This window comes from Coffea eugenioides, chromosome 2 (genome assembly GCF_003713205.1).
Source record: "Coffea eugenioides isolate CCC68of chromosome 2, Ceug_1.0, whole genome shotgun sequence".
NCBI classification, from domain to species: Eukaryota; Viridiplantae; Streptophyta; class Magnoliopsida; order Gentianales; family Rubiaceae; genus Coffea; species Coffea eugenioides.
Window position 1 is genome coordinate 24,070,083 of NC_040036.1, and position 14,297 is coordinate 24,084,379.

The window sequence follows — 14,297 nt, forward strand, 5'->3', positions numbered from 1 at the left end:
AATTTGTGTTAGGCTATTGTGTTAGTGGTCACTGTGCTATCATTTTTTCTTGGTACTTTTCCCGTCTGGACTTTAAATCACGGATTGTTTGCTAAGTCATGGCAAGCTAGAATGTTATATTGATCTTTTGAAAGGTGACATTTTTTTTAGGCATTCTGATGGAAGGTGAACCTCCTTCATTTTTTCAATTGATATCTTTGAATTTTTTTCCCTCGTCCTGGGAAATTTTTTATTTTTTTTGGTAGAAGAAGGTGCCAACATTTTCTTGCTTAATATTGCATTAAATGGTGCGATCCAGGTTTGAATTTGCGTATACCAAATTGTGAATTCAATGGTTTGTTGAAAAGCACTAATTCATTAATCTCCAAGGAAAAAACATCAAGGATATGGATAGAATTTGAAACTTTTATTCAGACAATGCTTAAGAATGCGCAGTCTAAAAATATAGACATGGCCTAGGATTGCTTTGAGGCCCGTGAGCTTCCCCACTATGTTTTTGTTTTCTTTCTTTATTTGCTAATCAATTTAATAATGTCAATTTCATCAATTAAACAATTTAAGAAAAGGTTCAACTAGCTACCCTAACAATCAAAAGAATTATTTTCTCTAGGAAAAAATAGAAATGACCTTAAAGTTAGCAAAGCAGCAAAGGCTGCATGTTACAGGTCTTCCAAAAGACATCCGGTAAAAGTTATTGTCCAAAAAGCATAAAGTAATCAGTAATCATTCATCCAATCACTCCAAAAATTTGGTATTCTCCAACTCCTAGCTACTTCACAGTCATGCTCAAATTTGTATCACTCCAACCCCTTCATTGTAAGACCAAAATAGAAGGAAATTGAAAAAAAAAAAAAAACGCAGAAGGACTGGTTGTCAAATACATGCAAAATAAATATGGTCCTAAATATACAAGCATGTTGTTCATATATTATTTCCAGCTATTAATCTTGAGCTTTAAATGAATAGGCATTTTTTTCATTTGATATTCCCAACCATTAATCATGAACTGGGCATATAAGCTTTTATTTCTACCGCGCAGAGCGCGGTTTGTACCTCCTAGTAGAAAAGTATGAGTTTATAATTGTGGCAAATCCTTACACTTTAAAAAGGACTTTTTTCCCCTTTAGTAGATCAAAATGCTAGAAGATACAACCATTAAATAGCCTGATTTAAATTAAAGTAAATTTCATTAATAATATATTCTTCACTCATTGAGATGGGATATTTATAAAAACATGACGAGATGACGTGTAAAATCATCAAACTGGTTGCATGTGGACGAGGTGGTAAATTGCGGCACAAATTATTGCAAGTGCTGGAAACACGTTACTCCAAATCAATTGGCTTTTATTAGAGCAAGATTTTATTTTCACTTGAATGAACTTAAGGGTTCCATCATTTTATGCGCTATTGCAAAAACAACATAGACTAGGGGTGCTGGTGAGTTGAGACAAGTCGAATTCGAATAGTATTGTGCTTGAAATCGAACTCGATAAATTCTCAAATTATTCGAGTTCGAGTTTGATTCCATCGAGCAAGAGAATTTGTAGTTCCACTCGACTCATGGGAATAAGATATAAACTCGAACTTGACTCGAGAAAACTCAATCCTATTCTCGAGCCTTATCTAGCTCTGAGTATTCAAACAAAAACTCGAACTTTGTTAAAATATAAATCCATGACGGTCATTTCGTAATTAAAATAAATGTAGTATAAACATAATAGACCTACTCGATTAAACTTGTCGAATACTCAAGTAGCATATAATGGAGTTCGAACTTGATTTGAAACTTAGAATGAGTTGTGTTTGACCGAACTCGAGAGTGGCTCAATTCGTCAACACCCCTTACATAGACTAGAGTAACAAAAAGGATAAAGTCCAAGGACCAAATTTACAAATTTCCAGATTACTACCAAAGTGTTTACTAAATGACCATATCGCCCTTTGACAACAATTTCATAAACCTCACTTGAGGCTTTTAACAATTTCACCTAGTTTTCTTGAGATTTTTAAAAATTATACATATCTCTCTTGAGTTTATCATTCTGGTAACAAAAACTATTCAATTGTTAGGATTTTGGATGAATAACATGAAATACCCTTATAAAATTGTGATGTTCAATTTACCTTCTTATAGAATTCTAAAAAAAAAAGAAACATGTACAAAGTCTGAAACCCACTTTTAACACTCATCTCTACTATTTTAAATCTTTCATATTCCAACATCTTAAATTAGTATGATTATCACCATGACCGCCACCAGCATTAGTTTTTAAAATTCTAAAACCTCAATCTAAGTTAAAAAAGAAAAAAAAATCATTACTGTTAAACTCAAAAAATTTCACCAGCTGCATTAATATGACACGTTATCCCTCAAATGTTGGAGTACCAACACCAGTCCTGTCCTTTTTTAAACCTTCAACTTACATTTTCTTCCATTCATCTCTAGACCCTCTAAACAATGCTCAAATTAATTCGTAATATGTTAAAATTGTATTTAGAATATAATTGGTTATTTCATGGGTAAATCTTACTTCTATTTCCATTAAATGTCTAATTGTGTGATGCATTTATATGCACAAAATTAGGAGCGGATTGTTTAATTACATGAAAAACATTAATATATTAAGGTTAGTGTGGCAATTTTATAGTGCCAAGAGAGTAAATGTAATATTGAAAACCTTGAGAACACTCAGTGTAACTGTTGGAGACCTCCAAGGGGGTTTCTGAAATTATCCCTTTTTAAATGTATCCAGTTCACATATATTAAATCTTAAATGTTTGTATCATGATCAAGAAACTTGTACCTCTCACAAAAGTACAAGAATGTAAAGCACTACTGATGACCGTCCCTGCACGGTTGGCCCTCAAAATTTTGTGCGGCTGAGATTACACCATGTAACTCGTTTTCCGCGCCAAGTGTGGGACCCACCACTATCTGTTGTGAAAATACATCCTGTGAAAAAAAAGTTACACGATGTACAAAGAAAGTTACATGGTGTTGATAATGACCAAAATTGGCAGGGACGGTTGCAGGTGCCCCGAGTCCAGCACTCTTTGGTTCAGAGTCATTGTCGGGCTCCCTAAAAAATAGTAAAAGGCTAGAGCCTAAAACCCTACTCCCATTCCTAAAAACCAACTCTACACACACCTCACACACTAGTCACTCACGTTTACACCATCGGTAGTCGTCACCCCACCGCCGCCGGAGATGGCGTCATACTCACTTCGCCTCCGTCGCGCATTGTCTCTATCCTCCTCCCTTCTCCACCAGCATTTCCACTCCCCTAAACTCCTTTCTCCACTGCACTCAAGCTCTTCTGCTTTGCTTGGACCCCAAAACCCTAGAACCTCCCCTTCCTTTTCCGATTTTCAGTCGCTCAGGCATTTTAGATCGTCGCCGATCTCTCTCTCTTCCCGAAACCGACGTTTCGAGTCCGATGACCAGATGGAAATTACAGCAGACACAATTCTATTTGAAGGTTGCGATTACAACCACTGGCTCATCACCGTCGATTTCCCTAGGGATGTTGATATTCCTGCTGAACAGAGGGTTCAGAAATACGTCGAAATTGCCGCTGGAGTCTTTGGAAGGTCATTTTGCATCCATTTGCTTACTCAGATTAAAACATAAACAGCAAATTCTTATTTTCCATAAGGTTTCAATTTGATTATGCAATTCGTTGGTTTCATACCAATTAAGAATTTGATATATCCACCATTGGCCTTTAGAAATTTTGCAATATTAGCGCAAAGTGTTGGGCTGTTTGGCTAGTGGATTTTCTAATTTTCACTTCTGGTTAATTTTTGGACCTCTCCTTTTGTTTGTGTTGCCAGTGATGTTGGTATAGTTCTTCTCAGCTTTAACGAAAAATGGTTGTTCGAATAGTTGATATGATAAAGAGTTGTTTTGGTTTTTAGTTAAAAAGCTCTGTCACTGTCTTCTTTCAGTTAGTTGAAGATGATATGTTAGAGTAAAAGGTTAGTGGCTCATCTTTGTCTAATTTTGCTTGGGTTCAGCGAAGAAGAGGCAAAGAAGAGAATCTATGCCTGTAGCACAACGACCTATCAAGGTTTTCAGGTTGAATGTTCTGAGGAAACGTCTGAGAAATTCAAAGGTATTCTATCCATAATATCACTTTCATGATAAAGATAGATTTATAAGTCATGTTGACTGATAGTTTTTTTTTCAACAGAGAATCCAGCAGTTGTTTTTGTGTTGCCAGATTCCTACATTGATCCTGTTAACAAAGAGTATGGAGGTACAATAATGTTGTATACAGCTTCTTAAGCATATCTTTTTAGTCCAAGTATTTCACCATGGTGGCTTTTCCACTGATAATCTCCATCTTATTTTTCATTTTGGGCTTCTTCTTGTGAATTTCAAATACCAGGAGACAAGTACATTAATGGAACAATAATTCCTAGGCCACCCCCAATAATGTCTGTGAGACGGAATCCCCGTCAGTCTTCTAGACCTCAGCGTCCAGAAAACTGGGGCTCTGGCCCGGGGGATGTAAGGAATTTTGGCCCCCAACAAAGTCATCCTAGTCAACAAAATTTTGGTCCTCAACAAACTCATCCAACTCAACAGAATTTTGGCCCTCGACAAAATCATACTACTCAACAAAATCATACTACTCAACAAAATCATCCAACTCAACAAAATTTTGGTCCTCGCCAAAATCATACTGCTCAACAAAATTTTGGCCCTCCTCGTGGTCCTGTCTCTCAGCAGAATTATAGTCCGCCACAGAATACTCCACCTCAACAGACTTATGGTCAGCAGCAAAGTGCTCCACCTCGACAATATTATGGCATGCCAGAAAACACTGCAGCTCCTCAGAATTACGGATATCACTCACCTCAGCATAATTATGGTCAGTCGTACAATCATCCAAATCAGCAGAACTATGGCCCTCCACAGAATTTTACTCCCCAGCAGAATAATGGTTCACCTGGGATGCATTCTCCATTTCGGCAGAATTATGGGCAACCTGGAGGGATAGAAGGTAGAGGTCCCACAACTGCTTCTGGGGCTTGGGATCAGTCTCGTGGTGGCAGAGGTGATTTCCCTCAAGGAGATCAGAGGTATACATCTATTGATAGTGGAAACTCTGCAGGTCAAAGTTACACGCCTTCACAAGGTGGAACCTTTCATCAGGGCATAGGAGGAGCTCCAGCACAGGAAATGGGCCCTGCATATGGGCAGAATTACCCTAGGCACGGAGAAGATCAGAAATTCTCAGAGGTCGACCAGGGAAGCAGATTCCCGAGTGGGGAACAAAGGAATTTTGCCTGACCATGTAAGATGTCTCTCCATTCTATTATTAAAATTGCATATGCTTATGAGAATCTGATAGTTGTGATTTTGTGCAAGTATGTTACCTTTATCGTAAATGTTTATATGTGGGGCTAATGGATTGTGTTTTTCCTTTTTTCTTCTTTTGTGTAAATCTGCAGAGTAAGCTATTAAGCTTGAAGTGGAAGCTTTTGTTTTGCTCATATATTTTTTTGAGTCTTCTGTAGTAAGGCCACTCTTTCTTTTTCCATTTTGACTCTGAGTTTTGGAATTAAGCTAATTAGAAGCTGTAAATTCTCTGGATCCTCTCGTTTTATTGTAAGTAGCAGGTCAATTTAATGGCAAGAGAGTTTTTTTTGGGGATTAAGTCTAATGTTGGCACTCCCACCACCACCCCTACCTATGTATGGTAGAAGAATATCATTGGTGGAGTTGTTCTACTCCTATTATAACTGAGTCCTAAGGATGAGATTCATATGGTTTTGGGTTGACATTAGTCTGAAATTAGTAATGTCAACAGAGTAAATGCTTTTCTGGGTTGAGCTTGTTTCAGCTACCTCTCTCTGAATATGCTGGGTAATATTCATCTTATGTTAACGTGTTTTTGTTTTCACTCTCCTTACTCTTTGCTGATTAGTACTTTGTGTATGACCAGAAGCTTATGAATTATTTTCCATGCTTCTCGTTTTTACCTCATGATGGCTGCTGGAATATCTTTTCCAAAGCTGTTTCATACATCGCATTCACTTTCTTTTGCTGTACTTTTGCGGATAATTCATCTTAATTTCCTGTTGCATCAGCTTGTCTATTGTTTCAACTTGCGTGGATTCATCAAGTGTCAAAGCATTAATTTCAGGAAGTCCATATTCTTGCTTGTGGTTGTAGAAATTTTTGGATAAAAATGTCTTCTTCCCCCAGCATATTACGTTTAGAATACGTATGAGAATTCCATTGTTTTTTTTTTCACATTTACACGAGGGAGATCTTTTGAAGCTATACAATTGTGAAGGATGCCAATCTATGCGTAGAGTAAATAAGATCTTTAATGCTATTTATGGATTTAGAGAAAGCACATGATAGAGTTCCAAGAGGAATACTACGTGGATTTTGGTGACAAAAGCATAAAACCATATATATGCCAATATTGAGATTGTATCAAGATATTTTTGATAATGCTACCACCAATAACGATATTGAAGAAGATTTGTCAGTTTTGTGACCTAGATTGTGGTTTGTGTAAATGCCTAGCTCTCTGCTTTTTGTGCTATTTAAAGACCAGATAATTCATATTAAGATCAAGATTTTTGGGATGTGTGCATTGATAGAGATGAGATTTTGTAATTTTTTTCCCTCGGATGCTTTCTATATATGCAGTTAGGGTTGTAGTGGATATAATTCCTGTGCTTTTTGGTGATTTGAAAGAGCAGAACAAGTTGGTTTTCTGGGGTTTTTGACAATAGCTTGGCATCTTTTAATTTGGGTTGTCAAATGATATTGGTTTAACTGATATTTAGATAGATGGAATGTTGCTTTGATGCAGGATTTTCAGCCGTAGCATGCCACTTATCCATGAATGGTATTACTTAGATGTATTACAATTTTCAAGTTCAATTTGATGCCTGTACAATTGGTATAGGCAATGCTGAAAGATGAAGAGTTCTCAATGCTAAGGCGAGTGGCATCTGGATGGTAGTCTATAGGATTATGTGTATGTTGGCCAAGCTTCTTTCTATTTTCTGTGAAATGAGGGCCCTAGTGGTTCACATTTGAGAATTGGAATGGTTGAGATCCCTTAATTAAATTCTGCTAAATTCATATGCCCTGTTTTTTTGCTTGTGAATTCGAATAGGTACCCCATAATTATGTTGAGTTAAAAAAGAAATGGTAATGTGACCATGATGATAGTTTCATGCCTTTGTGTGCTTGCTCTTCTTCTCTGGCTCAATCACTGCAAACTTCCCCTGTCTGTTCATAGGCTTTCTATTTTTACAAAGCGAAGGTGACAAATGTGGAGAAACTTCATGGTCCTCACGATGAAGAGGGGCTGATGGCATTTAGTGGTAATTTGTTTGTGATAGTTCTGGAGCTGTTGGATCTTGGTCGTGCTGGCATGTTAGGGAGACAGGAGCTGTGTGGTTGGGGAATTTGTGGCTCTGTGTCTATCTTTTGTTAATAACTTTGGTAGTTCTGGTTATTGTAAGCGGAGAATGAGAGTCGAAACCAAAGGAGGTGGTATCATCATGCCTGTAAGATGTGACCAACCATTAATTTCACACTTATTCTTGTCTCCAATCACTTTTGACCAATTTCTACCAAAGTAGTTTCCTTCCTGTTGGATTTATCCTCTAGGGTTGAACCGTTGGATGAGATAATTTCTTTGGTTCCTCATTCCTGCCGTTAACACTTATTAGGAATTACTCAAAATAATGATTGGATTCTCAATATAGTATGAAATTTAATTTCATGATGCATGCCAAGTGGTCGAGATAGCCTAAAAATGTGGCATGATGGATCCATGCACAAAGACGGGGCATGTTTCTGCATGTTCTGGGGAGGTGATATGGTTGTTTGGTGCATATGATTTAGATGTTCCTCAAACTGTTTGTTCATTATTTGCCGTCATGCTGTGTTTCTCTATTTCATTTCTGGCAATTCTTAGTGATGTTCATGTCAATTTTTGCAGTGGAGATACTGAAAAAAAATCTACCCTTCCAATGAGATTTGGCTATCAGAAATGCAGAGAAGATTCCATGTGGACCAATTCATCCCTGCTCTGCTGTTCAAGTTAAACTTTTAAGCTTAGAATCTATGTAATTATGTCACAATTTTCGCTTTCTTGACATGGAGTTAAATGGTCATGAGAGCAATTTTGGGCTGTTAGCAAATAGTGTGCGAATCTGTTTCTGTTGTTAAAACTTGTGAAGGGTTGTATTATATGAGTCGTCATTCTGGTTGAGCTCTCTTTTCCTGGAGTTTATTTTGAAGACTATCCTTTAGATGGCTGGTTGTTATTACGTGTTAGAATGAACGGATTCAAATGAATCTGAGTGCTTTATCCTTCCTACACTTTGTGCCTGTGCATTAGTCGCAGCCTCGCGGGTGTATATTAGATACGATGCAGAATGAAATCGATCTTCTCTAGCAGAATTAGAAGGCAATGAGGAGGGTTTCATAATTAATATGCGTTCGGGACGCTTCTTGGCCTCCAGAATGTGGGTTGCAGCCTTGCAGGACTTCGTCTACAAACAGATTCCATCTCCCTTATTACATGGTTTAAAAGATGGTATAAGAAAAGTGTCGAAACATGAGTTCAAGATGATTCTTGGTCTTTCAAGTGTAAACTCGAGAAAAGAAGCAAAGATTGTCAGATTAGCGAACAGATCTCAGCACCCTTATTACATGGTTTATGATGGCATCACTAATGCATTGTATATTCTTCCAATCGGAAAGATTAACCATTAAAATGTTTTTGACAATTACAAAATTCAGGATCCGAAACCATACATAATAAACTGCAAGTCCATTTTCTCCTAGATAAGTGTATTTGTCGCAAGATTACATCTAATGCTTCGAATCACTAAGTTCAGACATATGCTTCTATGGTCTACCCATGTTTTCTTCTCTTTAATGCATCTCTTCCTAAAATTCCCAAAGTGTTTGTGCTAAAAGATTATTGAGAGTTGCTTTATGAAAAAATCGTTATCCACGAACCTTCTTTGGGGCTCTCTTAACGTATTGCGTGTGGTGCAGTTGGAGAAGTGAATATTTAAATAAAGAGAAGGGAGAGCAACAGCATCTGGACCGCATAGCGCAGTGGATTAGCGCGTCTGACTTCGGATCAGAAGGTCGTGGGTTCGACTCCCACTGTGGTCGTTTATCAGTTTTTGTCACTTTTTCCCGACTATTTACTCGTTTCCACCTAGACTGTTGTGCAGATTATAAAAAAGTATTATATCTATTGTGAGAAAATTGCAGGGAATAGGGAAAATATACACAAGACTAAAAACCGGACCGGTCCAACCAAAAAGTATTACTCCTATATCTATTTGAGAAAATTGCAGGGAATAAGGAAAACATAAAACAAGACTAAAACCGGACCGGTCCAAAGAGGGAAAAGTGCACCCCAGCCTACTATGAAGTATGAACTGCAGCTAAGGCGGGCAACTTCTTAAAGTTAGGGTTTTAGAGATCCCTCTCTCTCTCTCTCCGGTCTACAGTTACATTGCTATTGAATATGTGGTGTGGGGTTTGGTTGTGATGAACTTTGGTAAAATTTTTCTGATTTTAAGGAAGTCTCAGCTCTGATTTGAACTTTTCCACCAACTTTTTGGAGCTCAAAACACAATGGCTTCGACTGGGCAATCACTGACTTCGTTAAAGAAACGTGAGGCTGCAACAGCAAATAATAGAGACGGGGATCAGCTGATAATCACACCTTTAGGTGCTGGAAATGAAGTGGGTCGGTCCTGCGTTTACATGTCTTACAAAGGAAAAACAGTCTTGGTATGATGCTCAACTCATCCGAATTGTCCTCAACCTATTTTCCTTTTAATTGTCAGTTTTTTGCACCTGGGTTTTGAATTATGTTTTTTTTTTAAATTTTTTTGAATAAATTTTCTCAAATTTTGCTGTTTTTGGCAGTTTGATTGTGGGATTCATCCGGCTTATTCAGGGATGGCCGCATTGCCCTACTTTGATGAAATTGATCCTTCCACTATTGATGTTCTTCTCATTACTCAGTATGTCTTCTCCCTTATTCTTTTACTTTGCTCCGCCGCAATAAGTTCATGACTTGTGATGGTGGCTTCATTGTCCAACTTGAAAATTACTACTAGCAACGGAAGGTCTATAATGTTTGGTTTTGGAAGAATGTAAATCGAACTAACTTGTTCAATAGTGAATGGAAGTAATATGTTGTTATCATATCATGATGGTTTAATTGTCAATTCGAGAATTCCAAAGACAGCACAAAGTTGTTTCACAATTTCTTGTTGGGAAGATCGTGAAACGACTTAATGGGGCTTTAACTATAGGGATAGATGAGCAATACCAATTTGAGACCGAATGTCAATGTTGAGGAAGAGAAAATATGCAATGTGTCTAATTGATTGGTTTAGGTTTAACTTAGAAGGCATCCTGTTTTGTGTTGACTTGTCTTCTCCTGTTTGTTTGGCTTTGAGTTGAATGCTCAAGCAACTGGGAGTGGATACCCATATGATAGAGTTTCTGCATTTGCTCCTTGGAGTTTAGATTTCTTTATTAGTCTAATTCAACCTGGAGATTGTTTTCAAGTGTCACATTTTCCTTCTTTGCAAACTCGTTTGTCTATTTCTACTAATATTACTACTATTTCGTGATATCAAATGGTAATGACATGGGGGATTTATCTGGTCGACAATGTGTTTCATGTAATATGGTTCTAGCTGGGTATGGTTGTTATCAACATTATGACCAGCTGAAGAATTGTCATCTTTTTTATTCTTAGAAAATTTTTGAAATTTTAAAGCTTTTGGAGGACCTACCTATGTGCATCCCAGTTTCCCCTTTTTCTCATTAATCCCAAACTATGCGCATTTTAACTTCATCTTTGAAACTTGGCAACATACTGACCTTTCAACCCTGATTTTCTGTTTCTCTATCCCCTCTTCGGCCCTCCAAACAAATATTTTTTCCTCTACTTCCTGTTAAATTGTACTGAAATGAGTTCATTTGCAGCTTTCATTTGGATCATGCTGCTTCCCTTCCATACTTTTTGGAGAAGGTTTGCTCCCTAGATATTGACTCTACTAGATTGTACAAGTTTCTTCATGCATGAGCTCACTACTTTCTTTATCTTTCAGACTACATTCAAAGGGAGAGTTTTTATGACTCATGCGACAAAAGCCATCTACAAGTTACTTTTGTCGGATTATGTCAAAGTGAGCAAGGTCTCGGTTGAAGATATGTTGTTTACCGAGCAGGACATTAACAACTCCATGGAAAGAATTGAGGTGTGTACATCATCCTATGCTGTTTGGGTTGCTTGTGTGGCCTTTTTCCGTGGCTCGTAAATTTGAATTTGAAAACTGTATGCAGATTTTGTTTTCCTGTTTTGAGGGAAAGGCAAAATTAGCACGAAGAACAATCTATTATTTGTGGAGGAACAGTCTTTTTTTCTGCATTCATCTTTTACTTTTTTGCATTCAAACTGTCTATACATGCAACAGCAATTGAGAGAAGCAATTACAGGTACATAATAGTATTAATGAAAGCACAAAAGGATGAATAGGAGCAATATAAACAGCCTAGAGCTTTTTTTGTTGTTGTGTGGGGGGGGGGGGGGGGGGGGGGAATTCCTGCTGATATTAATAGTATCAAACTCTTTCTCAACTAAGAATGTAATGAGCAGATGTGGATAGTAGTATTTGTTTGATGTGGTCCGAGGTTAGAGAGCCTTCTGCCCTTACCTTTTCTTGTGAGGAAAAAAGGGAATTACATATAGTTTTCCATTGTTTCAAACTTTTGAATAAAATGAAGGGATAAGAGAATAAAATGCACATATATTTGCTTTACTATCTATTTGTTGTCTTTCTTGTTTTTCATTATTCTAAGATTTGATCTTTGACAAAAGGCAAAGCATTTGTGCAGTCTTTTATCCATTGAATGGCGAATAAGAGCTAATGAGTTTATAGTTTGTTTTGCATTTTCATTTACTTTATTTAGACCCATTCTGGTGGGAATTTTAAATGACTGTGACCAATTCACGGCTTGTCCAACTTAATCCATATAGAGGGTTGTATATACTTATTTCACTCATTCTGCAGGTTATTGACTTCCATCAGACTCTGGAAGTCAATGGCATCCGCTTCTGGTGTTACACTGCAGGCCATGTCCTTGGTGCTGCTATGTTTATGGTCGATATTGCTGGCGTTCGTGTTCTTTACACTGGAGATTATTCACGAGAAGAAGATCGACATCTTCGTGCTGCGGAGCTTCCCCAGTTCTCGCCAGATATATGCATTATTGAGTCAACATATGGAGTTCAACTTCATCAGCCACGACATATTCGAGAGAAACGGTTTACTGATGCCATTCACTCCACTGTTTCTCAAGGTGGTCGAGTCCTGATCCCAGCTTTTGCTCTTGGTCGTGCCCAGGAGCTTTTACTAATTTTGGAGGAGTATTGGTCAAACCATCGTGAGCTGGAGAATGTCCCAATATATTATGCCTCTCCATTGGCAAAAAGGTGTATGGCAGTCTACCAGACGTACATAAATTCCATGAATGAGAGGATTAGAAGTCAGTATGCAAATTCGAATCCTTTTGAATTTAAACACATTTCACCATTGAAAAGCATTGAAAATTTTAATGATGTCGGTCCATCAGTAGTGATGGCAAGCCCAGGTAGCCTTCAAAGTGGGTTATCACGACAGCTTTTTGATAGATGGTGCTCTGACAAGAAAAACGCTTGTGTTATACCTGGTTATGTTATTGAAGGAACACCGGCGAAGACCATCATCAATGAACCCAAAGAAGTCACCCTCACAAATGGCTTGACTGCCCCACTAAATATGCAAGTCCATTACATTTCCTTCTCAGCTCATGCTGACTATGCTCAGACGAGTACGTTTTTGAAAGAGTTAATGCCTCCTAACATAATTTTGGTTCATGGTGAAGCTAATGAGATGGGAAGGCTGAAACAGAAGCTTGTGTCTCTCTTTGCTGACAGAAATACCAAAATCATAACCCCTAAGAACTGCCAGTCTGTTGAAATGTACTTCACCTCTGAGAAAATGGCAAAAACTATTGGAAAGTTGGCTGAAAAGGTCCCCGAAGTTGGTGAAACAGTGAGCGGTTTGCTTGTTAAGAAAGGCTTCACATACCAGATTATGGCACCTGATGATCTGCGTGTTTTCTCCCAGCTTTCCACAGCTAATGTCACACAAAGGATCACAGTCCCGTATTCTGGAGCATTTGCTGTTATAAAGCATAGGCTTAAGCAGATATATGAGAGTGTGGAATCCTCGACAGATGAGGAATCAGGAGTTCCAACTCTGCGAGTTCATGGTCAGGTGACGGTGAAGCAGGAGTCAGAGAATCATATCTCACTGCACTGGACAGCTGATCCGATTAGCGATATGGTGTCAGACTCAATTGTAGCTCTGGTTTTGAATGCCAACAGGGAAATGTCTAAGGTGGTAGTGGAATCAGAACCTGTGGGAAGTGAGGAAGAAGATGCAAGGAAAGCTGAAAAGATAGTACATGCACTCCTTGTTTCTCTTTTTGGAGATGTGAAATTTGGGGAGAATGGGAAACTGGTGATAAGTGTTGACGGCAACATCGCACACCTTGATAAACAAAGTGGAGATGTGGAAAGTGAAAATGAAGGCCTCAAGGAACGTGTGAGGATGGCATTCCAGCGAATAAGAAGTGCTGTAAAGCCAATCCCTCTTTCAGCTTAAGCCATTTTTCTCTTCTTCGTTCTTTTAGTTCATCAGCTGGGTCCGGTCCAGACTGTGTGTTCTGCATTTTGGCTGGCCTAAAGAGTAGAAATGAACTGCTAATTTCGTTTTTGTGATTCTATAGCATGAGAATACTTGTATGCCCTGTAGGTTCAAACAAACGCTATTTTAAATTCCAATCTTTTGGGCTAATTACCTGGATAGCAGCATGGTTCCATTATTTTGAAGTCCTCTTGCCCCTTCCAGGTTTGCTCTTTGGTAATGTTCACCTTTTGCTTCCAAATTTCCTTTGGCTTGTTTGATTTTTTTTTTTTTTGCAACGTGGATAAGCATGTCTGCGGCAAAACACACTTGATGGAGCAATTTGCACATTATTTGTTAAAGAATGGCAATATCATGTTCATTTTGTACTTTCAACCATCATCATGTTTGGTTTAGAGTCCTCCATCTTAAAGAGAGAGGGAAAAAGGGAAAGGATTTGAAAGTCAGAAGATCACTTAATTAATTAATATGTTTTTAGCATGAGCCTTGGGAACAATAACACAAACAATTTT

General features: G+C 38.0%; 2 protein-coding genes and 1 non-coding gene across 7 annotated transcripts; all 3 read left to right on the plus strand.

Annotated features, from left to right (window-relative positions):
* The first annotated feature begins 3,096 nt into the window (after positions 1-3,096).
* LOC113761753 (multiple organellar RNA editing factor 9, chloroplastic) lies at positions 3,097-8,415 on the plus strand. 5 transcript variants are annotated; one of them, XM_027304870.1, is made up of 6 exons: positions 3,097-3,594; positions 4,021-4,118; positions 4,197-4,262; positions 4,395-5,012; positions 5,124-5,306; positions 7,986-8,415. In XM_027304870.1, exons 1-5 carry the CDS (start codon positions 3,212-3,214, stop codon positions 5,300-5,302), a joined length of 1,344 nt encoding a protein of 447 aa, XP_027160671.1. In that variant the 5' UTR covers positions 3,097-3,211; the 3' UTR covers positions 5,303-5,306; positions 7,986-8,415. The 5 variants fall into 5 exon arrangements, 3 of the variants coding, with proteins under 3 accessions (XP_027160671.1, XP_027160669.1, XP_027160670.1); XR_003467154.1 differs by adding an exon at positions 5,464-5,528 and having other exon boundaries at positions 3,099-3,594; positions 4,395-5,306; XR_003467155.1 differs by lacking the exon at positions 7,986-8,415 and adding exons at positions 5,464-5,528; positions 6,843-7,117 and having other exon boundaries at positions 3,099-3,594; positions 4,395-5,306.
* A 686-nt stretch (positions 8,416-9,101) lies between these two features.
* On the plus strand, positions 9,102-9,175 carry TRNAR-UCG. The gene has a single exon. It is a non-coding gene; the product is annotated as a tRNA-Arg (tRNA).
* Positions 9,176-9,442: 267 nt separating this feature from the next.
* Positions 9,443-13,970, plus strand: LOC113761606 (cleavage and polyadenylation specificity factor subunit 3-I). Its single transcript, XM_027304674.1, has 5 exons — positions 9,443-9,805; positions 9,944-10,041; positions 11,018-11,063; positions 11,143-11,292; positions 12,106-13,970. The coding sequence occupies exons 1-5, from the start codon at positions 9,647-9,649 to the stop codon at positions 13,741-13,743; spliced, it is 2,091 nt and encodes a 696-aa protein (XP_027160475.1). The 5' UTR covers positions 9,443-9,646; the 3' UTR covers positions 13,744-13,970.
* Positions 13,971-14,297: the final 327 nt, after the last annotated feature.

Coding starts and splice junctions, on each gene's coding strand:
- LOC113761606 (XM_027304674.1), top strand. CDS start 9,647: ATGGCTTCGACTGGGCAATCACTGACTTCGTTAAAGAAACGTGAGGCT. Junction 9,806..9,943: donor ACAAAGGAAAAACAGTCTTG/GTATGATGCTCA, acceptor TGTTTTTGGCAG/TTTGATTGTGGGATTCATCC. Junction 11,293..12,105: donor ACTCCATGGAAAGAATTGAG/GTGTGTACATCA, acceptor CTCATTCTGCAG/GTTATTGACTTCCATCAGAC.
- LOC113761753 (XM_027304868.1), top strand. CDS start 3,212: ATGGCGTCATACTCACTTCGCCTCCGTCGCGCATTGTCTCTATCCTCC. Junction 3,595..4,020: donor GCCGCTGGAGTCTTTGGAAG/GTCATTTTGCAT, acceptor GCTTGGGTTCAG/CGAAGAAGAGGCAAAGAAGA. Junction 4,119..4,196: donor AACGTCTGAGAAATTCAAAG/GTATTCTATCCA, acceptor TTTTTTCAACAG/AGAATCCAGCAGTTGTTTTT.